Below are 25,798 nucleotides of genomic sequence, written 5' to 3'. Positions count from 1 at the left end.
CCTGGGGTTGTTCCTGCCCAGATGCAGGACTCTACACTTTCCCTTGTTATATTTCATCAAGTTACTCCCTGCCCAACTCTCCAGCCTGTCCAGGTCTCGCTGGATGGCAGCACAGCCTTCTGGCGTGTCAGCCACTCCTCCCAGCTTAGTGTCATCAGCAAACTTGCTGATAGTACACTCAATTCCCTCATCTAAATCATTGATGAATATATTAAATAATACCGGTCCCAGTACTGACCCTTGAGGCACTCCACTAGTTACAGGCCTCCAACTAGACTCAGCCCCATAGACTACAACTCTCTGGCTTCTCTCCTTCAGCCAGTTCGCAGTCCACCTCACTACCTGATCATCCAGTCCACACTTCCTCAATTTAGCTGTGAGGATGCTGTGGGAGACTGTGTCAAATGCTTTGCTGAAGTCAAGGTAGACCACATCCACCGCTCTGCCATCATCCATCTACCGTGTTATTTCCTCATAAAAGGCTAAGAGATTGGTCAAACATGATTTCCCCCTGGTGAAGCCATGTTGACTGCCCCTCATAACCTTCTTATCATTGATATGCCTTAAGATGGCACCAAGGATAAGGTGTTCCATCACTTTCCCAGGGATGGAGGTGAGGCTGACCGGTCTATAGTTACCCGGGTCCTCCTTCTTGCCCTTTTTAAAGACTGGAGTGACATTTGCTTTCCTCCAGTCCTCAGGCACCTCTCCCGTTTCCCAAGACTTGGTAAAGATGATGGAGAGTGGTCTAGCAATGACTTCCGCCAGTTCCCTCAGCACCCGCGGGTGCATCCCATCTGGACCCATGGATTTATGGATGTCCAGATTGCTCAACTGGTCTCTAACCCACTCCTCATCGACTAAGGCAAACCGCTCCGTCGACCTGACTTCATCTAAGGTCTCAGGGGTACAGGGCTCTTCAGGACTGCCTGCAGCAGAGTAGACAGAGACAAAGAAGGCATTCAGTAACTCTGCCATCTCTGTATCTTCTGTCACCAGGGCACCCATCCCGTTCATCAGTGGGCCTACATTGCCTCTGGTGTTAGTTTTGTCTGCCATGTATTTGAAAAAGCTCTTTTTGCTGTCCTTGACCCTTCTTGCCAGGTTTAATTATAAGGAGGCCTTAGTCCTCCTAGCTGCCTTCCTACATCCTCTAGCAGCAGCCTTCCATGACCTGTGAACTCTCCTCTTCCACCTGAGCATACCCAGCAATTCCCTATTTAGCCACGCAGGTCTCTTGGCCCTCTTCCTTGACTTCCTACGTGTCGGGACGCTCCGATCTTGAGCACGGAAAAAGCAGTCCTTGAATGCCAACCAACTATCTTGGGCCCCTTTACCTTCAAGCAGCCCTGCCCATGGGATTTCCCCTAGCAATTGCTTGAAAAGGCCAAAGTTTGCCCTGCTAAAGTCCAGGGTTGCAATTCTACTTGGTATTCTACTAGTCCTACCACACAAGATCCTGAACTCCACCATCTCGTGGTCGCTGCAACCAAGGCAGCCCTCAACCCTTACTGCTTCGACCAGACCCTCCTTGTTAGTGAGGATGAGATCCAGCAGTGCTCCTCTCCTGGTTGGCTCATCCACTATTTGCATGAGGAAGTTATCATCCATACACTAGAGGAACCTCCTGGACTGTGGCTGGGTTGCCGAGTGGTCCTTCCGGCAAACATCAGGGAAGTTAAAATCCCCCACGACGACCACGGCCTGTGACTGTGAGGCCGCTCTCAGCTGCCTGTAGAAGGCCTCGTCAACTTCCTCACCCTGATCCGGTGGTCTGTAACAGACACCTACAACAGTATCCCCCCTGCCAGCCTGCCCCTTCATTCTCACCCACAGACTCTCAACTCGCTCGTCCTCTGTCCCTGGACAGAACTCGGTGCATTGTAGTTGCTCCCGCACATAAAGAGCAACCCCACCACCCCGCCTGGCTGGCCTGTCTTTCCTGAAGAGGACATAGCCTTCCATGACTATATTCCAGTCATGTGAGCTGTGCCACCACGTCTCTGTAATTGCCACCAGATCACAGTCTCCTGACTTAACACAGGTTTCCAACTCCTCCTGCTTATTTCCCATGCTGCGCGCATTGGTGTACAGACATTCCAGGGAGCGAGCTGAGCACACCGATTTCACCCTAGGATTGTAGGAGGCCTCCCAGTCTTCATTAATTCTGGAGCGCTGCCCCACTGGGGCAAGCCCAGCTACAACCCCATCCCCTTCGAATCTAGTTTAAAGCTCTCCAAATGAGCCCTGCTAATTCGTGCCCCAGCATCCTTTTGCCTCTGTGAGACAAACCTTTCCCACTTGTCATTGTCCAGACTGGTGCCCTATAAAACCAGCTGTTATCAAAGAATCCAAAGCCCTGCCTGTAGCACCAGTCTCGAAGCCAATTGTTCATGAACTGAATCTTCCCATTCCTTCCCACATCAGTGGAAGATGGAAGGAGTGAGGAGAAGATCACCTGAGCCCCAGACTCTTTCACCATCCGCTCCAAGGCCCTGTAGTCTTTCTTCATCCCCCTCAGACTGCGGGAAGCAGCTTCCTCCCCACCTGTCTGCAAGACCAGCAGCGGGTAGTAGTCTGTCGGGTGCACCAGGTTGGGGAGCGCCCTGGTGATATCCCTGATCCGGGCTCCAGGCAGACTACACACTTCCCTATGATGAGGGTCAACTCTGCATATCGGGCCCTCTGTTCCTCTCAGAAGGGAATCCCCTACTACAATGACCCTTCTTTCTTTCTTAACAGAGGCAGTCTTGAGGTGCAAAGTCGACCCCCTTTACCTATGTGGCCTTGTGGGCTGGCCTTGCCCCACATCCTCACCTACCTCTCCTTCAAGATCCAGGGCCTCGAACCTATTACGGAGGGACACCTGGGGAAGCAGGGCAGGAAGGGGGAGGGTTTCCCACGACGTCGAACAGGAACTCGCTTCCAACCCTCGTCGTCTTTTTGGTCCCCTACCTCTGCGCAACAGCTACAGGGCAGGGGCTGTCTCGGGCCATCCCCCTCTGTGTGAGGAGGCAGGGGGTCCTTCCCCTTTCGGGGGGTATCTCCCTGGAACCGTTCCGACTGGCACGCCAGGACCGACCGCTTGTTCTTGCCACCAGGCTAAGCAGATCTTCTACCTGCTCACCTCCCTGTGCCCGCCCCTCTCAAAGGCTTTCTCAAGGCAAGCAGCAGGGGAGTGGTCACCGTCACCGTGGGAACGCCCCCCGCCATGTCAGCCTCTCGCAAGGGCTGCTGGGGCTTCGGCGATCGGGAGATGTCGGGAATCGGGATGTCCCTGCGCTATCCCCTCTGATTTTCCTAATCTCCGTTGACCCTCGCGGTCGCTGAAGCGTGCCGGCTGTGGCTCTAGCTAGGCTCGCTCCGATCAGCTGACTGAACCTTATTCTGCTTTATGGCAAAACCAGCTTTCAGCAGGATTTGGATTATTTTCCTCCCCTTCTCAAAAACAACTTCTGCTGTATTGCCCCACATGATAATGTCATCAATGTATTGCAGGTGTTCTGGAGCTTGCCCCTTTTCCAGTGCAGTCTGGATCAGTCCATGGCGCATGGTAGGGCTGTGTTTCCACCCCTGGGGCAGTTCGTTCAAAGTGTACTGGACTCCCCTCCAAATAAAAGCAAACTGTGGCATCCCACTTGTCTGCCTTTGACTTCAGTTCATATTGAAGTTCTAGCCTGTCTGGTACGGCAGCACTTAATGGTGGTGTGACTTCATTCAGGCCATGATAGTCTACTGGGATAGTCTCTACTCTCCATTAGACTTTCGCACTGGCCATATGGGGCTATTAAAGGGTGAGTGGGTCCTACTAATCCATCTTTGGCTCTCTGTTCTATGGATCAGCTTATGGATGGGAGTCAGGGAGTCTCAGCTGATACAATATTATTGTCGGTGCACTGTTGTGGTCACGATTGGCACTTGTTGTTCTTCGACCTTCAGCAACCCCACAACAGAAGGATCCTCGGAGAGACCAGGCAAGGTGGACAGCTGCTCAATTTTCTCTGTCTCCAAAGCAGCAATACCAAAAGCCCATTGGTACCATTTTGGGTCTTTAAAGTACCCTCTCCTTAGGTAGTGTCTGCCAAGGATGCATGGAACCTCTGGACGAGTCAGAATGGGGTGTTTTTGCCACTTCCTCGCAGACAGGCTGATTTCAGCCTCCATATGATGATGGTGCATTCCATGTAAATTTCTGCCACATGGGTCATGTACATTCAACTTATCTGGATCTATGGGTGCATTCCCGGCATTCAGTCTGCAATAGACCATCTCTAAAATGGCTGATTCCCTTAGAGATTGGATACTTTTCTCTAGCATAGTCCACTTGGCCGAACGACTAAGAACATCGTCCTTGTATGGAACCCTTTCTTTCACAGCTGCCAAGAGCTGCCTTCCATGGCTGAGGGACTGTTTCTCCTTTGCAATTGCTTTGTGAATTCCCCCGTTCGTAGCAAGTGATCCCAGCTGCTTAGCTTCCCTACCTTTTAATTCATGACCGTCGGCCCCATTGTCCCAGCATCGGAGCAACCAGGTGATGATATGCTCCCCTGGTTGACAGGTAAAATCTTTTCGCATATTCCTTGGCTTGGTTGAAGTCTGGGGTCGAGAAGTCACCTCTTCTTCTTCCCCTTATTTATTTAATAATAACTCCTGATCAGATGCTGCCCTGGGTAGTAAGTGCTTTGATTCTTCATCTTTCTTCAATGTACGGGTTGCTCTTTGTGCCTCTTGTTTGCTTTTGTCCTTATGTACAGGGGCAAATGATATTGGCACGAATTGGTCTTCTGGTTTAGTTGCAGGGATTATCACTGTGATTGGAGTGGCTGCAGTATCTGTTGTCAGGGTTGGTGCAGCTGCTGTGCTTGGGGTTTGACAGCTATGCTATCTGTTGCTGTGGGGGTTTGTGTAGCTGCTGTACTTGTCGCTGGGGCTGGTGTAGGTGCTGTGCTTGGAGCTGGAGTAGTTGCTCTATCTGTTGCGTTTGGAGTTTGAGTAGCACTATACTTGTCACTGGTGTTTGCGTAGCTGCTGTACTTGGAGTTGGAGTAGCTATGTTGTCTGATGCTTTGCCGTCGGATCCAGAGACATTATTTTCCATTTGAAGGTACTGGACAGTGTTGAACAGGGCTCTGTAAGCATAGGCCAATCCCCAGCACATTGCCTTGGTTTGTCCCTCTCTGGTATGACCAGAATGACAACACCCCTCATTTAAGCGTTTTACTAATTTCTCTGGATTTTGCACTTGTTTAGTGGTCAAGTTCCAAAGCACTGGAGGGCCCCACTGGCCTAGATACTTGCCCATACTGTCCCACACACCCTGCCACTCATGACTGTCCAGCCTCAGGGAAAATCTCTTGGTCCTCCTATATTGTCGTCTAACCATAGACAAGACCCAAACCCGACTCTGCTTAACATTCGAGATCAGACGAAATGGTCATGGGTAAAACATACTCTATATGTGTGCCAAAATGGTGATCCCCATCACAATCAGCAGGCAGACCTCAAGGGTATCCAAAGGCCATTCAAAACCTTCAGAACTCTCAAATAATGCTGTAAATAGTCTGGTGGGAGCTGGGAATGTAAGGGAATGTCTCTTTCATATGTTGACCACCTGAGGGGGAAACAAAAGACTTGTAATTGCTAAACACTTCCACTGTATACCTCCCAATGTACAGAGGTGATAACCATACTGGGAACACAAGACAGATCAGTTTCATGATCGATGATTCTACTGTATTACAAGTCATTACCATAAAGTACGGTGAAACAAAAACCTTAGCCCAAGCCCCCCAGCCGATAAACACCAAAACAGGAAATACCAGCTGTAAATAAGGCACGACCTGCTGAAACTGTGAGATCAAGAGCAACAGCTTTGAGAGCTAATAAATCATCATTGTGATGAGTGACTATTAATCTGAAACAATGAATGCTTATCACAGATACGATTAGACACACTCTGGTCAGATCTGTCATTATGTCAACCCTTTGTTCTCCACATTAGGCACCACAAATAACTGTTGTGGTTTAAGCCCAGTCGGCAACCCAGTAGCATGTAGCTGCTCACTCACACCCCCCCCTTCCTCCCCCCACTTCTGGAGGGGTGGAGAGGAGAATTGAAAGAATGTGACTCCCATGGGTTGAGATAAGAACAGTCCAGTAACTAAGGTATAACACAAACCACAACTGCTACCACCAATAATTATAATGATAAGGGAAATAACAAGGGAAAGTATACAACCACTCACCATCTGCTGACTGATACCCAGCCCGACCCCATCAGTGATCCAGCCCTTCTGGGTAACTGCCTCCAGTTTATATACGACATGCTGTGGTATGGAATACCTCTTCAGCTAGTTTGGGTCAGGTGTCCTGTCTCTTTTTCCTCTCGGCTTCCCCTCCTCCCTGTGTCATACTTTAAGCCCAGCCGGCAGCCCAGAACCACTCAGCCGCTCACTCACTCCCCCCCTTCCTCTGCTCCCGGAGGAATGGGGAGGAGAGTCTAAAGAATGTAACGCCCATGGGCTGAGATAAGAACAGTCCAGTAACTAAGTTATAACACAAAACCACTACTGCTGCCACCAATAATAATAATGATAAGGGAATTAACAAGGGGAGAGAATACAACTGTTCAACAACCACTGACCGATACACAGCCCAACCCGAGCAGTGATCTAGCCGTTCCAGGTAACTCCCCCCAGTTTCTATACTGGGCATGACGTGCTGTGGTATGGAATACCTCTTTGGCTAGTTTGGGTCAGGTGTCCTGTCTCTGCTTCCTCCCGGCTTCCCCTTCCCCCAGAGCATGAGACTCAGAAAATTCTTGGTCAGAGTAAGCATTACTTAGCAACAACTAAAACCATCGGTGTTTTCAGCGCTTTTCCCAGGCTGAAAGTCAGAAACACAGTACTGAACCAGCTACAAAGAAGGAGAAAAATGACTGCTACTGCTGAACCCAGGACAGTGTTATACCTTATTTACTGGACTGTTATTTCAACCTGAGGGATTTGCATTCTTTCGATTCTCCTTCCGATTCCTCTGGGAGTTTGGGTGGGAAAAAGGCGTGGGGAGTGAGTGAGTGGCTGCGTGGTTCTGAGTTACTGGCTGGGCTTAAACCGTGACAGGCAGCCACCTTGGAGAGTTCACATTTGACACCTTTGTGAGTCTTATTAGTTCTTTCCATGACCCCTTCTCAGAAAGTCAGTGGGTGTGCAGATGTTACACAAAAGTGAAAAGTTATAAAACCCCAAATTTGTAGTTTTCTGCACCAAGTGTGTATCTTCCTTTGCAAACTGCCGTACTTTATTCATTTCTTGCCAAAAGTATTCTATTAGTTGCTTCCCTCAACTCCAAGCTTCAGCTGTCTTTGGCAGCCTTTGATGTTTTGTTTAATTTGGTTAATATGATTTGTTAACCATTTGGAGAGTTTTAAGAGTGCTCTCAGGTTGTCCTAATGCAGACATGCTTTGCCAGCCGAGCTGAAAGGCGAAGTCCTGGTTACTGTATAACCAATGGTGGCAAATCTGGCCTTGATGTCTGGTCTAGTGGAAGGTTTCCCTGCCTGTGGCAGGGGGTTGGAACTGGATGAGCTTTAAGGTTCCTTTCAACACAAACCAGTGTGTGATTCTATGGAAAGATGTTTCTCATGTGAAAAAGCTGTTTCCTGGATGTTTAGTGAAGAGCAGGAGGCATTTCAAGTGTGTGCATCTCCTCATAGTTTCTCATTCTATCAGGAGGTGCATGCTGGCTTGGACTGGCCTGGCCTGGATGTGAGCCTCTAGGTAGGACAGTTCAAAGCTTTCTATATGCCTTGTACAAGCTCAGGTTTGGTTCTCTTTGGCTCACTCCATTGTGTTCATCTTGGCCATTAATTTTTCTGTCCTCATTCCAGTTATTTTGAAGAATCAATGTTGGTGGGGTTCTGTTTGGGTTTATTTTTTTTTTGTGTGAAAATTCTCTTTTTTATTTTGCTTCCCTAGGTCTGTTGCCCTGTGCCTTGAGGTCCTAGGAGGTCAGTGAGGCCATTGATTTTGAATTTGCTTTTTCCCTTTGGCGATCTGCTTTTATCCTTAATCTCTCTAACATCCTATGATAATGAGTTACATAACTCATTTAAAAAACACATGGAGAAGGTGTTCACTTTTCTTAGTTTTTTATTTGCCTCTGCTCATTTAACTGGTATTTTCCTATGTACATCTCTTTAATCCTCATTACTTGAGGAACTAGTGAGTAACATATCCCCCTGTCAGTTATTTTTATACTGCTTTAGAGTGCGTGTTTTTTTTTTTTGTTGTTTTGTTTTGTTTTTGAGGCTGAAGATCCATCTGACATAGAATTTTGTGACTGTCATTCAACGTTGTTACTTGCTATTTTTACTTTTTTTGCAGATTTTTTTAAATTAAGTTTAGCATCACCCAGAGAAGCTATGTCTGTGCTCCATCCCTGTCAGTAATCAAGGACAGGTTGGATGGGGCTTGGAGCAACCTGCTCTTGTGGAAGGTGTCCCTGTCCTTGGCAGAGGGTTGGAACTGGAAGAGCTTTAAGGTCCCTTCCAACCCAAACCAGTCTGGGATTCTGTGATTCCAGGACAGGTTCTACCCATTATTGTAAAATGTGGTAATTCTGGAGTCTTAGAAGCAAGTGTTAGGATACAGATTTGACACCCAATAAATTATGCTGATGATGCATGGTTTAGTGCGAGGTGTCCCTGCCCATGGCAGGGGGGTTGGAACTAGATGATCTTAAGGTCCTTTCCAACCTTAACTATTCGATGATTTTATGATACTGAGCTGCTGAGGTTAAAAACAAAGCTGAAGAAATAGTGAGAGACTGTGTGATAAATTGGCTGGTGTTTGGTGTGGACAAACTGATTCCATGGGAAGATGGGGGCAGTTTGACTTTCCTGTAAATGATGGTGGGCCCTGAAGGTCCTTCTTGCTCTTCAGAAGAAACAATTTGATGTTAAGCACTTCCAGATATCATCTTGATACTCATGATCAAAAGCCAGCTCATGTTAGGAGTTAGTGTTGCAGGTGACCTTGCTGTGCCATGGAGTACAGTTCTGCTTCCTCTGGAAAAAATACAGGATTGAAAAGCACACAAAGAAGGGTAGTGTAAATAATCAGTGGTATGGGCTGGCTTTCATTTGAAGAATGAGTGAACAGATGATGGCCTTTCCTCAAAAATAAAGTGTTTGAGGAGGGCCTTTGGCCAAACTCAATATAGCCATGGGCAGAATAGGGAGAGTGAACAGAGAAGCAACTGTTTCGAGCATTCCCTGGGGTAACTTCATTTGATGTCCTCTGGTCCTTGTGCCAGAACTGAATTATCTTGAGAAATTTGATGTCTTCACTGCAACTAGGCCACTGGATGCTTGTAGGTTGTATGCACAAAGGTAGCACACATGCCACAGAGAAAACACTAGACTATATGTTTTGAAAGTGCCAGTGTACAAGCCTGCAGCATTTTACTTGTTATCCCACCACAAATTACATACTTGGAAGATGTTACAGATACGGTGCGTGACATGAGTGGTTGGTTTAGAAAGCTGTAGATGTTTTACTGCTTGGAAAGTAAATATGCATCATCCAGTAGCCTGTATCTTTTGCCCAGATGCTTTCTGTTCTTCTAGAGGCAGGGAAATGGATGCTTTAATTTTCCAGTGTAATTAAATCTGTGCCTATAAATTGCAGGCATGTTTGACTGTAGCCAGGTATTGTCAGGAGATGGAGTAATAGGCAGCCCACTTTGTGAATCAATTTTAGGTGAAAACAAAGTGAGCCAGAGGTTTAGAGGAGCCTGGCATATTTCCCATGGCATCTTAAAGCCATCTTTGGGAGTTATAAATACTTCCAAATCTCTGTTCACAGAAAATGCTGCTCTTTTTTTTGTGTGTGTGTGTTCCACTGAAAAGAGTGGGAAGATGTCAGAAACAAGGCTGTTAAGTTCATTACACTAATGGAAATGGCAGGAGCTATAAGTCCTAGTTTATTTAGAACAAGAATGGGCAGAATACCTGACTGTGTGTTGTGATTTAAGCCCAGCTGGCAACTCAGAACCATGCAGCCACTCTCTCACTCCCTCCCCTCTTCCTCCCCCTGCTCCCAGAGGGATGGGGAGGAGAATTGAAAGAATGTAAATCCCACAGGTTGAGATAAGAACAGTCCAGTAACTAAGGTACAATACAAAACCACTACTGCTACCACCAATAATAATAAGGGGAGAGAGAATATAAAACTAAAAGGGGAAAAGATAAAGGAAGCAATAAACCCAAGTGATGCACAATACAATTGCTTACCACCTGTCAACCGATACCCAGCCCAACCAGAGCAGCGATCTGGGTATTCCAGTTAACTCCCCCCAGTTTCTATACTGGGTATGACGTGCTGTGGCGTGGAACACCCCTTTGGCTAGTTTGGGTCAGGTGTCCTGTCTCTGCTTCCTCCCAGCTTCTTGTGCCCCTCCTCACTGGCAGAGCATAAGAGACTGAAAAGTCCTTGATCGGGGTGAGCATTACTTAGCAACAGCTAAAACATCAGGATGTTATCAGCACTGTTCTCAGGCTAAAGTCGGAAACACAGCACTGCAGCAGCTACTAGGAAGGAGAAAAATACCTGTTACAGCTGAACCCAGGACAGTATCTAATAAAAGGTAGCACTGAGCTGTCGCAGGAGAAAGTATGTGCATGCTTCCTACCTTTGTCCATGTCTGAAGAATGATTTCTAAGGGATTCTTTTATAGTGTGATCATTTTGAGGATGGATGTGTAGCTCAGACATGAAAAAAGTTTCTCATAGCTGGGATGTACTATTATATCATATGCTGATAGGAGTGCTTGAGTTCAAGTTTCTTATGTCTCCACTTAGTCCTTCTTTTTTTTTTAATGTGCTTTTAGTCTTACAAGCTTCATGAATTGGTGGTGGCATTCTTAAGTTGCCATTTTGTTCAGGAGGCTGATATTGCAAAATTAAGGAAAAATAGCTTGGCTCTAGGATGGGAATGTAAAACCATTTCATGTCATGCTCCTCTCCCAAAATTCATGGGAGTTCCTGTACTTCCAGTGTTTGGCATGGGGCTTGGCAAGGATGGATCTGACATCGGAGGTATCTAGCTATTTCCTGAAACTGTTCCATGGTCTCGGAAAAAATTCCTGGTTAGAAATGAACTGTAGCACTGGGTAGCCTTGCTTTGGAAGCCTGTGTGTGCTGAATGTGCACCAGACGCATGGAGCTCCTCAGCAGGCAGTATGGGTAAATCCAATGGGTTAGTGTGATAGCTGTTGTTGACAGAGATAGTGAATTACCCACATCTGCAGGCAAAGGAGAAGGCAGAGGAGGCCACGGAGATGCTGTGAGGGCTGGAGCAGCTCTGCTCTGGAGCCAGGCTGAGACAGCTAGGCTGGTTCAGCCTGGAGAAGAGAAGGCTCCAGGGAGACCTTAGAGCAGCTTCAGTGCCTAAAGGGGCTACAAGAAACTTGGAGAGGGGCTTTTGACAAGGGCCTGTAGGGACAGGACAAGGGGGAATGGCTTTAACCTGCCAGAGGGGAAACTGAGATAAGCTCTTAGGCAGAAGTTCTTCCCCGTGAGGGTGGTGAAGCTCTGGCACAGGTTGCCCAGAGAAGCTGTGGCTGCCCCATCCCTGGAAGCATTCAAGATTGAAATGGTTTTGGCTGTTAGGCTGATGGAAGGTGTTGGCATAGTGGTTTGCAAATATGCAGAAGTCTGCTTCCAAGAGGAAAAGGAATAATCCCTTTTCCAGATGATGTCAAACAAGAGTCTTAAATTGCACCTAGAAAGATTCACGTTAGACCTTTTACAACACTAGTGGCTCCTGCTCCTAAAAAGAGATTTACCCAGAGGATTGCTGAAGCTGTCTTGAAGACAAGTTAGGCAGTTGTCTGTCAGGAATGATGCACCTATGGTAGATCCTTTCGGACTCGGGGATGGATTGGATGATCCCTGGATTTCCATCGCAGCCCTGTTTTTACCCTGGTTTCCTAAGGAAGCAAAATTTATGGAAATGTGCTATCTGTCATTCTCCCACAATTAACTATTTAACTTCTAAGCCAAATTTGAGCAATGTGGGGAATTCAAAGGCCTGAAGTTTCTGGGAATTTTCTAAGTCTGTGGCTCGATCTCTCTAGGAGAAAGAACTAAATTCCCATCCTTGCTGCAGGAAAGGTAATTAAATAACAGTCCAAATTTATCCAGGGAGCTGATGAGCACGTTTGTTTCTGAACCATTCGTGGCACACTTGACCCTATTAAGGCTGTGGGGTGGAGCCTGGGCAGTGCTGTGTGTGGGCAGGAGGGATGTACTGCTGCCATGGAGATGGTGGTACTGGCCAGGTGCAGGGAGGAGAAGCACTGGAATCATAGAAACCTGGTTATGAGAGACATCTGGAGGTATCTAATCCCATTCATCTTGAGATGGGACTGTTACTAATACTAGATGATGCTGGCTGTGACTTTGTCTTCCTGGGTTTTAAAAGGTTTCAAGGATGGAGATCCCCACTTCCCTGGTGACCTTTTTTGGGGATGGTATTTTTCCTGGTATTTCCTACTATGAATCTTCCAAGGTGCAGCTTCTCCCTGTTGCCCCTTTGTCGTGGTTTAAACCCAGTCAGGTAACTTGTTCACTCACTCCCAGTGAGTGGTGCCGAGCTGACAACAATCGAGGTCTGTGTCCCCCCCCCCCCCCCCCGGGGTTCTCCCCCACTCCCGGAGGACGGGTTGAGACAAGAACAGTCCAGCAACCAATGTACACAAATCACCACCGCAACTATCAACTACAACAATGATAAGGGAAAATAACAAGGGAAGAGAATACGATACCACCGGCCAAGAAGACGAGTTCCACCCGGAAGCCCCGTGTTCTTCCGGGTAACTCCCAGTCACCCCCCACCCCGGCCATGACGTGCTGTGGTATGGAATACCTCCCTGGCTAGCCCGAGTCAGGCGCCCCATCTCTGCTTCCTCCCGGCTTCCCCTCCTCCCTGGCAGAGCATGAGCCTCACAAAGTCCTTGGTCAGGGTAAACATCACTTAGCAACAACTGAAAACATTGACTTCACCAACACTGTTCTCAGGTTGGAAGTCAAAACACAGCACTGCACCAGCTAGCACAAAGGAAAAAAAAAACAAACATGACTACTACTGCTGAACCCAGGACATTATCCACCCCTTATTCCATACCATTCACGTCGTGCTCAGATCCCACATTTTCAGTACACCATCGCTCTCCCATATATATACATCCATATACATACAGACCAAGAGGAAAAGATCATTTTCTTAGTGCATGGACCAATCCCTATAATGCTGCCGAGTCCATTCGGTCCATGATGTTCAAAGTTCATTCTCTGTTGGGATGATGGCTGGAGGGAAGTCAGGGCCAGTCGCTGGTGACCTGGAGACATCTAGTTGATGGGCTATAAAAGCATTACACAGCAGGCAACGGCACACAATTGAGTTCACTGGCTGTTTTCCCCTAAAATCAAATCCCCTTGAGGTATACATCGGACTTCCCCATCTTCCTGCATTACCCACCAAGTATATCCAGGTCCCTGAGCAAAAGCAATCCCACGAGTGGGTTTGCCTTTACCTGAAGCAGGAATAACCCAGACTGTCTTCCCCAGCAAATTCTTCATATGCACCACGGGAACTTTGTCCCCCTCTACAATATGTAAAAGTTCTGACTGGGCTGGGCCAGCCCTGTTGGCAGATCCTCTGGTGTTGACCAACCAGGTGGCCTTTGGTAAGTGTGTATCCCAATGCTTGAAAGTTCCCCCACCCATTGCTCTCAGTGTAGTTTTTAACAGCCCATTGTACCGTTCGATTTTCCCAGAGGCTGGTGCATGGTAGGGGATGTGATATACCCACTCAATGCCATGCTCTTTGGCCCAAATATCTATAAGGTTATTTCGGAAATGAGTCCCATTGTCTGACTCAATTCTCTCTGGGGTGCCGTGTCGCCACAAAATCTGTTTCTCAAGGCCCAGGATAGTGTTCCGGGCAGTGGCATGGGGCACAGCGTATGTTTCCAGCCACCCGGTGGTTGCTTCCACCATGGTAAGCACATGGCGCTTGCCTTGGCGGGTTGGTGGCAGTGTGATATAGTCAATCTGCCAGGCCTCCCCATATTTATACTTCAACCATCGTCCTCCATACCAAAGAGGCTTTAACCGCTTGGCTTGTTTAATTGCAGCACATGTTTCACACTCATGAATAACCTGGGCAATAGTGTCCATTGTTAAGTCCACCCCTCGATCACGGGCCCACCTGTATGTTGCATCTCTGCCCTGATGGCCTGAAGTGTCATGGGCCCACCGGGCCAAAAATAATTCACCTTTATGTTGCCAATCTAAGTCCATCTGAGCCACTTCAATCTTAGCCGCTTTATCCACTTGTTGGTTGTTCTGGTGTTCCTCAGTGGCCCGACTCTTGGGTACATGGGCATCTACATGACGTACCTTCACCACCAGGTTCTGCACCCTGGCAGCAATATCTTTCCACAGTGCAGCAGCCCAGATGGGTTTACCTCTGCGTTGCCAGTTGCTCTGCTTCCATTGCTTCAACCACCCCCACAGGGCATTTGCCACCATCCATGAGTCAGTATAGAGATAAAGTACTGGCCACTTTTCTCGTTCAGCAATGTCCAGGGCCAGCTGGATGGCTTTCACCTCGGCAAACTGACTCGATTCACCCTCTCCTTCAGCAGTTTCTGCAACTTGTCGTCCAGGACTCCATACAGCTGCCTTCCATCTCCGATGCTTTCCCACAATACGGCAAGAGCCATCAGTAAACAAGGCATACTGCTTTTCACTTTCTGACAGTTTATTATATGGTGGGGCCTCTTCAGCGCGCACCACCTCCTCCTCTGGTGACATTCCAAAATCTTTGCCCTCTGGCCAGTCCATGATGACTTCTAGAATGCCTGGACGACTGAGATTTCCTATTCGAGTTCGTTGTGTAATTAGTGCAGCCCATTTACTCCATGTAGCATCAGTTGCATGATGTGTAGAGGAGACCCTGCCTTTGAACATCCAGCCCAGCACGGGCAACCGGGGTGCCAGAAGGAGCTGTGCTTCAGTGCCAATCACTTCCGAAGCAGCTCGAACCCCTTCATAGGCTGCCAGTATCTCTTTCTCAGTTGGGGTATAGCTGGCCTCAGATCCTTTATATCCCCGACTCCAAAAGCCGAGGGGTCGACCTCGAGTCTCCCCTGGAGCTTTCTGCCAGAGGCTCCAGGTAGGACCGTTCTCCCCAGCTGCAGTGTACAGCACATTTTTTACATCTGGTCCGGTCCGGACTGGTCCAAGGGCTACTGCGTGAACTATCTCGCGTTTAATTTGCTCAAAGGCTTGTTGCTGCTCAGGGCCCCATTTAAAATCATTTTTCTTCCGGGTCACATGATAGAGAGGGCTTACAATCAAACTGTAATTCGGGATGTGCATTCTCCAGAACCCCACTGCACCCAAGAAAGCTTGCGTTTCTTTCTTATTAGTTGGTGGAGACATTGCTGTTATCTTGTTGATCACATCTGTGGGGATCTGTCTACGTCCATCTTGCCATTTTATTCCCAAAAATTGAATCTCCTGTGCAGGTCCCTTGACCTTACTCCGTTTTATGGCAAAACCGGCTTTCAGCAGAATTTGGATTATTTTCCTCCCTTTCTCAAAGACTTCTTCCGCTGTATCGCCCCACACAATAATGTCATCAATGTATTGCAGGTGTTCTGGAGCTTGCCCCTGTTCCAGTGCAGTCTGGATCAGTCCATGGCAAATGGTAGGGCTGTGTTTCCACCCCTGGGGCAGTCGGTTCCAAGTGAACTGGACACCTCTCCAAGTAAAAGCAAACTGTGGCCTGCACTCTGCTGCCAAAGGAATGGAGAAAAATGCATTGGCAATATCAATCGTGGCATACCACTTGGCTGCCTTTGACTCTAGTTCATACTGAAGTTCTAGCATGTCCGGTACGGCAGCACTCAATGGTGGTGTGACTTCATTCAGGCCACGATAGTCTACTGTTAGTCTCCATTCTCCATTAGACTTTCGCACTGGCCATATGGGGCTATTGAAGGGTGAGCGGGTCCTGCTGATCACCCCCTGACTCTCCAGTCTACGGATCAGCTGATGGATGGGAATCAGGGAGTCTCGGTTGGTGCGATATTGCCGCCGGTGCACTGTTGTGGTCGCAATTGGCACTTGTTGTTCTTCAACTTTCAGCAACCCCACAGCAGAGGGATCTTCTGAGAGACCAGGCAAGGTGGACAGCTGCTCAATTTCCTCAGTCTCCAAAGCAGCAATACCAAAAGCCCACCGGTACCCTTTTGGGTCTTTGAAGTACCCTCTCTTGAGGTAGTCTATGCCGAGGATGCATGGAGCCTCTGGACCAGTCACAATAGGGTGCTTTTGCCACTCCCTCCCAGTCAGGCTGATTTCAGCCTCCAGCACAGTCAACTCTTGGGATCCTCCTGTTACTCCAGAAATATAGATGGGTTCCACCCCTTGACAGCTTGATGGCATCAGGGTACACTGTGCACCGGTATCTACTAGAGCCTTATACTTCTGTGGGACTGATGTGCCAGGCCATCTGATCCACACAGTCCAGTAAATCCGATTGTCCCCTACCTCCACCTGGCTGGAGGCAGGGCCCCTCTAATGGTCGTCACAGCTTTGGACACTTAAGTCGTGGTGAAAGGGATTATTCTTCATTATCACAGGAGCTGGAGTAAAATCAGCTCTTCCATTCCATCTGGGAAACTGCTCACCAGAGACTGAAGCCGTAGCTCTCATGGGACGATCAGTCTTGGCCCTTGCTCCCCTCTTCAGTTCACTCACCCGTTCCTCCAAAGCTGAAGTAGGTTTTCCATCCCACTTTGTCATGTCTTCTCCGTGATCCAGCAGGTAAAACCATAGGGTACCCCGTGGCGTATACCTCCTATATCTCCTCTCTTGAACAATAGGACGCCTTTTGTTAATAGCGGAGACGTGTGTTGGTACACGTGAGGAGCTGGATAAATCAGATAGATCGTCCCTCAATTGTTTGAGGTCCTGGGACAGTTTTTCCACAGCTGAGATGATGGAAGGGGTGAGGTTGTCTTCGAACTCTCGGAGTTTATGAACCATTTCATCCACTGTTAGTGGTACTATGTCATTCCAGGTTACTGTTGCCAATGAATGGGCATATGATGACGGTGCATTCCGTGTAAGTTTTCGCCACATGGGTCGTGTACATTCAACTTCATCTGGATCTATAGGTGTATCCCCGTTATTCGGCTTGATGTGATAGAGCATCTCTACGATGGCCGATTCCCTCAGAGACTGGATGCCTTTGTCTATAGTAGTCCACTTGGCCGAACGACTCGTAACATCGTCCTTGTACGGAAACCTTTCTTTCACAGCTGCCAAGAGCCGCCTCCAAAGGCTGAGGGACGTTTTCTCTCTTGCGATTGCTTTGTCAATTCCCCCTTCTCTAGCAAGTGATCCCAGCTGCTTGGCTTCTGTACCTTCTAGTTCGTGACCATCGGCCCCATTGTCCCAGCATCGGAGTAACCAGGTGATGATGTGCTCCCCTGGTTGACGGGTAAAATCTTTTCGCATATTCCGCAGCTCGGTTGAGGTCCGAGGTCGAGAAGTTACCTCTTCTTCTTCTTCTTCGTCATGTGATGATGACTCCTGATCAGATTCTGGACCGGGTGGTGAATTCATTGGTTCTTCATCTCGCTTCACCCTTTTTGCCTCCTTTTTGCTTGTTCTCTTGCGTACAGGGGCAACTGATATTGGTACGAATTGGTCCTCTGGTTTGGCTGCAGTGATTATCACTGTGGTTTGAGTAGCAACTGTACTTGTTGCTGGGGGTGGTGTAGCTGCTGTACTTGGAGCTGGGGTAACCGCGCTGTCTGTTGCAGTTGAAGTTTGAGTAGCTGCTGTACTTGCCACTGGGGTAGCTGCTCTGTTCATTGAGGCCAAAGTTTGAGTAGCGACTGTACTTGTTGCTGGGGGTGGTGCGCAGTTCATTGCAGCCAAAGTTTGAGTAGTGACTGTTGCTTTGCCCTCAGATCCGCCGACATTCTTTTCCTTTTGAAGGTGCTGGATAGTGTTGAACAAGGCCCTGTAAGCATAGGCCAAGCCCCAGCACGTTGCCGTGATTTGTCCATCTCTGGTATGGCCAGAATGACCACACACCTCATTTAAGTGTTTTACTAATTCTGCTGGATTTTGCAGTTGTTCGGTAGTGAAATTCCAAAGTACTGGAGGGGCCCACTGACCTAGATACTTGCCCACACTATCCCACACACCCTGCCACTCATGGCTGTCCAGCCTCAGGGAAAATCTCTCGGTCCTCCTACATTGTCGTTTGACCCCAGACAAGACCCAAACCTGACTCTGCTTAACTCTTGAAATCAGTAGTGGGCAAAACACACTCTGTATGCGTGTTAGCATGGTGATTCCCATCACCATCAGCAAACAAGTCTCAACAGCATTAAAATGCCATTCAAAAAATTCAAAACTCTCAAATGTAAATGGTCTGGGGGGACGACTGGGAGGGTAAAAGAATGTCTCCTTCACAGGTTGAGCACCTGAGAAGGAGAAAAAAGATGTGTAATTGCTAAGCACCTCCATCATATACCTCCCAAAGTATAAAGGTGGTGACCACACTGGGAACATAAGCCAGATCAGTTTCATGATCAATGATTCTATTGTATTACAAGTCATTACCATAAAGTACAATGGGACAAAAACCTTAGCCCAAGCCCCACACTTGAAAAACACTAATACAGCAAATACCGGATGGACGTAAGATACGATATACTGAAACTGTGAGATCAAGAGGAACAACCTTGAGAGCCAATAAATCAGCATTGTGACGAGTGACTATCAATCCAGTCAGATCTGTTCTTATCTCAACCCCTCGTGCCCCACGTTGGGCGCCAAAAAGAACTGTCGTGTTTTAAACCCAGTCAGGTAACTTGTTCACTCACTCCCAGTGAGTGGTGCCGAGCTGACAACAATCGAGGTCCATGTCCCCCCCCCCCCCCCCCCCCGGGGTTCTCCCCCACTCCCGGAGGAACGGGGAGGAGGATCGAAAGAGTGCAACTCCCACGGGTTGAGACAAGAACAGTCCAGCAACCAATGTACACAAATCACCACCGCAACTATCAACTACAACAATGATAAGGGAAAATAACAAGGGAAGAGAATACGATACCACCGGCCAAGAAGACGAGTTCCACCCGGAAGCCCCGTGTCCTTCCGGGTAACTCCCAGTCACCCCCCACCCCGGGCATGACGTGCTGTGGTATGGAATACCTCCCTGGCTAGCCCGAGTCAGGCGCCCCATCTCTGCTTCCTCCCGGCTTCCCCTCCTCCCTGGCAGAGCATGAGCCTCACAGAGTCCTTGGTCAGGGTAAACATCACTTAGCAACAACTGAAAACATTGACTTCACCAACACTGTTCTCAGGTTGGAAGTCAAAACACAGCACTGCACCAGCTAGCACAAAGGAAAAAAAAAACCAAACATGACTGCTACTGCTGAACCCAGGACACCCTTGTATTATTTTGACCTGCTGTGTGGTTCTAATCATAGAGTCATAGAATGGTTTGGGTTGGAAAGGACCTTAAAGCTCATCCAGTTCCAACCCTCTGCCATGGGCAGGGACACCTTCCACTAGAGCAAGTTGCTCCAAGCCCCGTCCAACCTGGCCTTGAACACTGCCAGGGATGGGGCAGCCACAGCTTCTCTGGGCAACCTGTGCCAGTGCCTCACCATCCTCACAGGGAAGAATAACTACTTCCAAATAAACGCATTCTGCTGTTAGAGTGACCTTCGACTTTGTCAAACTGAACAAGCCCAGCTCCGTCCACCCCTTCGTGAAGGCCATGTGCCATCCCTGTCTATCTTGGCAGCCCTCACCTGGGTCTTCTCCACAGACTTCTTGAACTTGGGAATTGCTAAACTTGAGAGCAGCTGGTATGATTCCACATAGCAAACTGAAAACTTCTGATCATCTTTTTGAAAACCAAAAAGCACCACCAACTCTCCCTCCTCCCCCCCCCTTCCCCGCCCAAGAAAAGGCACAGAAAAACAATGTAGGAAATGACAGGGTAGGATATAACATGGAAAAAAGTCACATTGTTATAAGATCGTAGCTGTGGACTTAGGTATGTGTAAACTAGGGATGTTTGAGTTGTCATTGCTGCTTTAATTTTTCCTTCTTGTGTATGCAGTTGGGTACAGTTTCAGTGACGTACTCTGTTGTTCAGCTGGATCTCTGTCTCGTTCACTGAATAGTTTTGGATGCTGAAAAGAGACTGAGAAGGCAATAGGGAGAAACATAGTGGAATGGGTTACAGAATAGTTGTCCTACACACCATCTCTCCTGCCCTGAAAGACTGTTACAAGAGATGGAGGCTGATATCATGGATTTAATGAGTTCAGCAAACTTTATAGGGATGGTCCATGGACTAAGGAATGATCTCTCTCTCTTTGTGTGTGTGTGCATATATATATATATATATGAGACAAAAAGTGATGGTATACTGAAAAATGTGGGATCTGAGCATGATGTGAATGGTATGGAATAGGGTGTGGATATTGTCCTGGGTTCAGCTGTAGCAGTCATTTTTCTCCTTAGTAGCTGGTGCAATGCTGTGTTTTCAACTTTAGTCTGAGAACAGTGCTGATAACACACTGATGTTTTTAGTTGTTGCTAATGCTCACCCCAATCTAGGACTTTTCTGTCTCATGCTCTACCAGTGAGTAGGAGCACAAGAAGCCAGGAGGAAGCAGGAGGGCTTGGTGTTTAATATCTTCATTGATAATCTGGATGAGGGGATTGAGTGTACCCTCACTAAACACCAAGTTGGGTGGGAGTGTTGATCTGCTGGAGGGTAGTAAGGCTCTGCAGAGGGACCTGGAGAGGCTGGATCAATGGGATGTGGCCAATGGAATGAGGTTCAGCAAGGCAAAGTACCAGGTCCTGAATTTGGACCACAACAACCCCATGCTTGGGGGAACAACTACAGGCTTGGGGAAGAGTGACTGGAAAGCTACTCGTGGAACAGGACCTGGGGGTACTGATTGATGTTGCTGAACATGAGCTTGTGCCCAAGCTGCCAAAAAGGCCAACAGCATCTGGCCTGTATCTGCACCAGTGTGGCAGCAGGGCCAGGGCAGTGATTGTACCCCTGTACTGGGCACTGGTGAGGCTGCGCCTCGAATCCTGTGTCCAGTTCTGGGACCCTCATGACAAGAGAGACATTGGGGTGCTGGAGCAGAGCCAGAGAAGGGCAACAGAGCTGGTGCAGGGCCTGGAGCACAAGTGTGATGAGGAACAGCTGAGGGACCTGGGGGGAGTTTAGTCTGGAGAAGGCTCAGGGGGGACTTTATTGCTCTCTACAACTACCTGACAGGAGGTTGTAGTGAGGTGGGGTTGGTCTCTTCTCCCAAGTGACAAAGGACAGGACAAGAGGAAATGGCCTCAAGCTGCACCAGGGGAGATTTCGATGGAGATTAGGAACAATTCCTTCCCTGAAGATGTTGTTTAGGCATTGGAACAGGCTGCCTAGGGCAGTGGTGGAGTCACCATCCCTGGAAGTTCACACACCATGTAGACGAGGCCCTCGGTGACATGGTTTAGTGGTGGCCTTGGTAGTGCTGGGTTGGACTTGATGAACTTAAAGGTCTTTTCCAACCTAGTTGTTTCTATGATCCAGTTCCAACTTCCTGCCATGGGGGGTTGGAACTCCCAACTAGACCAGGTTGCTTGAGTTCATCTTCTCTGGCCATGCCACTGACTGCCTGTGGCCTGGGAGCAGGGCTGAAACTCTTGGAGTATCCTGCCTTTCATTATAAAATCTTCCTGTGGATACAGCAGCTCTCTTGCTGGTGCCTAAGTCTCTTGAAAGAAAAAAAAATGCTTTTGGTAGCAATAGATGGCCCTCAAAAAAATCAGGACATACCTTTTTTATACCTTTTGCACAAGGAAAGGGCATTATACCTGACTGTACATTTGGTGGATTCCCAATTTTAAACTAGCTGGGTTTCTCCTTGCAAAATGAAGAGTGAAAGACAGAGTAGCAGTCTTCCTTTTTTAACTACACATGCTGTTTGCACTCATGTGTTTGGGCATTGCCTTAATTGTTGTATTGGAATCTTCACTTCATTGCATGGATCTGCTCAGGCTTTTTAATGTTGCTTGGGATGTGGCCTCCGTGTACTTGAAAAAATTCAGTATTGGTGGTTTCAGGATGGGCGAGACCCCCACAACAGCCAGTGACTGCAGAAACCTGCTCTAGCCTGGGTCCAATCCTCACTTAGGTTTTCACGCTAGCCATACTGCCTCCTCCACTCTTACAGTGGACTTTGCCACCATTTTCTTCCTAGCTTTGTCCACAGCCCAACCTTCACTTCATGCTAAAGGCAATGTTCTCACTTCAGGATTGATGCAGAGGTCAGTGACCCATCCTCTGAGCATTCAAGTAGTAATGGCTTCATCAGATACAAAGCAGTTGGATTGAGGAGGGTCTTCATGGGATACAGCTACTGCTCTTTTTTTTTTGTAATTTTGGAAGATGACATGAGAAGATGAGGTGAGAGCAGGATGTAGGTCTGGGAGCCCTTGTGTGTCCATGGTGCAACAGCTGGAGCAAGCATGCATGTGTGAGCAAGTGTGTGACCAGTGCGTGACTGCTGGAGAAGATGGAACCAGATGAGGGGGGTGAAAGGACCTGGAAACTGGGGATGTCCGAGTGTGTATGTGTGTCTCTAAGGGCAAGGATGAGACCACATGAGGATCTGGTGACCAGAGGGACCAGGGAAGTCCCAGCCAGCTGCTGGAGAGATGGTTGAGTCTGGGGTTGATGGAGACTGCTTGTGTGTGTGCGCACACATGTGTATAGGTGTCTGTAGGCTTGAGGCACCTGGGAAGACCCCTGAGATCTAGGGTCAGCTGAGTTCCCAAACTCAGCTGCTGGAGGGGTCCACACTCCATGCATGTGTAGAGGCTAACTCAGCCTCTCCCCCAACAGTCTCTTGAATTAGTTTTGTCTCATTCTCCTTGGGCAAGTAGTGTTGGTCACAACTTGGAAGATTTGAGGACGAAAGAGAGAACAGAAGCAGCAGAATGCCCCAAAGTGCCTTTTGGGCATGGTAGGAATTAATTAATCAGCAAAGCTGTGCTGGGATGTTTCATTCTAATCATCTCTTTTGTGTTTCAGCCCTGGCCCAGTGTTTCCAACCTGGCCAAAGATTTCATTGATCGTCTACTCGCGGTGGACCCCAGTGACAGGATGACAGCCCTTCAGGCCCTGAAGCACCCATGGGTGGTCAGCATGGCAGCCTCTTCCTCCATGAAGAACCTACACCGTTCCATCTCACAGAACCTTCTCAAGAGGGCGTCTTCCTGCTGCCAAAGCACCAAGTCTGCCCAGTCCAACCTCTCCACAAAATCCAACAAATCACGGCAGGTTCGGGAATGGGAGCTACGTGAGCTCAACTTGCGCTACCGTCAACAGTACACTGGCTGAGCACTGGGCTGGGACCTGCCAGGCATCTTCACAGATGTCTTCTCTGAGGTGTAGGTGTGCACACACTCAGTGAGGAACATCCAGGTTTCTCCCTCCCTCTAGGTGTCCCCCATCCATGAGGAGGTGTCCTCAACATGAGGGACCTTGTGGTGGCCATCACACCCTGCGAGCTGTGCCATGGGAGTCTTGTGCCAGAAATGGGGGAGCCCTTGTGGGCTCAGAGCAGAGCTCAGAGCCTTAAGTAATACCCAAATTAAGGAGCCATGTGGGGAAAAGAGCTCTTTCTGTAGCCCAGTGTCCTGGGTTCAGCAGTAGCAGTCATTTTTCTCCTTCTTGGTAGCTGGTGTAGTGCAGTGTTTTGACTTTCAGCTCGGGAACAGAGCTGATAACAAGGATGTTTTGGTTTGGCCAAGGACTTTGTGAGCCTCATGCTCTGCCAGGGGGAGGGGAAGCCAGGAGGAAGCAGAGACAGGACACCTGACCCAAACTGACCAAAGAGGTATTCCATACCACAGCACGTCATGCCCAGGGATGTAACTGGGAGTTAGCCGGAAGGGCTGGGAGACTGCAGGGTTGGAGGAGGTATCGGTCGGAGCTTGGTCGGGCTTGGGGGCGAGTTATCGGTCAGCTGGTGCTGAGGTGTTGTATTCTCTTCCCTTGTTATTTCCTTTATCATTATTATTACTGATGGTTGCAGTAGTGATCTGTGTTATACCTTAGGTACTAAACTGTTCTTATCTCAACCCGTGGGAGTTGCATTCTTTTCGATTCTCCTCTCCGTCCCTCCGGGAGTAGGGGGAGGGAAAGAAGGGGGGAAGTGAGTGAATGAATTACCTGTCTGGGTTTAAACCACGACAGTTCTTTTTGGCGCCCAATGTGGGGCGCGAAGGGTTGAGATAACGACAGATCTGTCCGGATTAATAGTCACTCATCACAATGACGATTTATTGGCTCTCAGAGTTGTTCTTGTTGATCTCACAGCTTCAGAATGTTGTAACTTACGTAGAGCCGGTATTTGCTGTGTTAGTGTTTATCAAGTGTGGGGCCTGGGCTAAGGTTCTTGTCTCACTGTGCTTTATGGCAATGGCTTGTAATACGGGTGGGCTCCAGCAGCAGGGCGGGACGGACGTGGCCGTGGACTTGTACCTGGCCGTCCGGCTGCTCTTCACCATCCTGGCCCTCGCCCTACTCTCCATCTTCGTGAGGCCGTGGGGAGCCGAGGGGGAGCGGCCCCGGGAGCTGGCGGCAGCCGAAGCGGCCCGGGAGAGCGGCCCCGGGGACCAAGCGGCGGCGGGAGCGGGGCCGGAGGCCGTGCGGGGCCGGCTGCCGGTGGAGGAGGTCGGGGGGGTCGAGGAGAGGAAGGAGGCGGCTGCAGAGCAGCGGGAGAAGGCGGCGGAGGAGCCGAGCCCCGCGGAGGAGCCGAGCCCCGAGAAGTAGCCGACCCCTGCGACGGACGAGAGCGTTCCTCGGCAGCCGCCCGCCGAGCCCCAGGAGGATGCAGGAGACCACGCAGCATTTCCCACGCAAGGTGGAGGAGGAAGAGCTGGACTCAGGAAAAGAGAAGCTGGTGGTGGGAGAGCCGGCAAGCACAGCAGCTACACCAGCCCCAGTGACAAGTACAGCAGCTACGCCAGCCCCAGTGACAAGTACAGCAGCATCAGTTGAGAGTTCTGAAGGTTTTGAATGGCCTTTGGGTATCCTTGGGACCTGCCTGCTGATTGTGATGGGGATCAGCATGTTGGCACACACACAGAGTGTGTTTTACCCACCACCATTTTGTCTGGTCTCAAAAGTTAAGCAGAGTCGGTTTTGGGTCTTGTCTGGGGTTAGACGAGGATATAGGGGGACCAAGAGGTTTTCTCCAAGGCTGTACAGTCATGAGTGGCAGGGCATGTGGGAGAGTATGGGCAAGTATCTAGTCCACTGGGCCCCTCCAGCGCTTTGGAAGCGTTGGAGATGAAAGGCAGCTGTATGGAGTCCCCAGCAGCAAGCTGCAGAAACTGCTGAAGGGGACAGTGAATTATTTTAAGCCTGGTGGGCCCATGGCACTTCAGGCCATCAGAGCAGAGATGCAACACAGAGATGGACTCATGATCGAGGGGTGGACTTAGCAATGGACACTATTGCCCAGGTTATTCATGAATGTGAACACTGCACACAGTCTCTCCTGCTCTGGAAGACTGTTACAAGAGATGGAGCCTGACATCATGGACCAGATGGACTCAGCAGCTTTATAGGGACTGGTCCATGCACTAAGATAAGAGTGCACTGAG

General features: G+C 48.9%; 2 protein-coding genes across 2 annotated transcripts in view; both read left to right on the top strand.

Moving 5' to 3' along the window:
- Positions 1 to 23,814, top strand: part of LOC130609324 (serine/threonine-protein kinase H1-like) — a 36,853-nt gene extending 13,039 nt beyond the window's left edge. Inside the window, 1 exon segment of the mRNA XM_057428201.1 lies at positions 23,217 to 23,814. Coding sequence (XP_057284184.1) covers positions 23,217 to 23,525 — 309 coding nt within the window. The 3' untranslated portion in view covers positions 23,526 to 23,814.
- Positions 23,815 to 24,656: 842 nt separating this feature from the next.
- Positions 24,657 to 25,016, top strand: LOC130609323 (tropomyosin-1, isoforms 33/34-like; the record flags this gene model as incomplete). Its single annotated transcript, XM_057428199.1, is given in 1 exon segment — positions 24,657 to 25,016. A coding segment is annotated over 1 exon segment (360 nt), but the record flags the coding sequence as incomplete, so codon positions are not given.
- Positions 25,017 to 25,798: the final 782 nt, after the last annotated feature.

This window comes from Pezoporus wallicus, unplaced genomic scaffold, assembly GCF_028554395.1.
Source record: "Pezoporus wallicus isolate ANWC-B61680 ecotype Strahan unplaced genomic scaffold, APGP_CSIRO_Pwel_v1 contig_6813, whole genome shotgun sequence".
Lineage (NCBI taxonomy): Eukaryota > Metazoa > Chordata > Aves > Psittaciformes > Psittacidae > Pezoporus > Pezoporus wallicus.
Note: the sequence above shows the minus strand (reverse complement) of the source record. Positions and strands in the feature narration are given on the sequence as shown.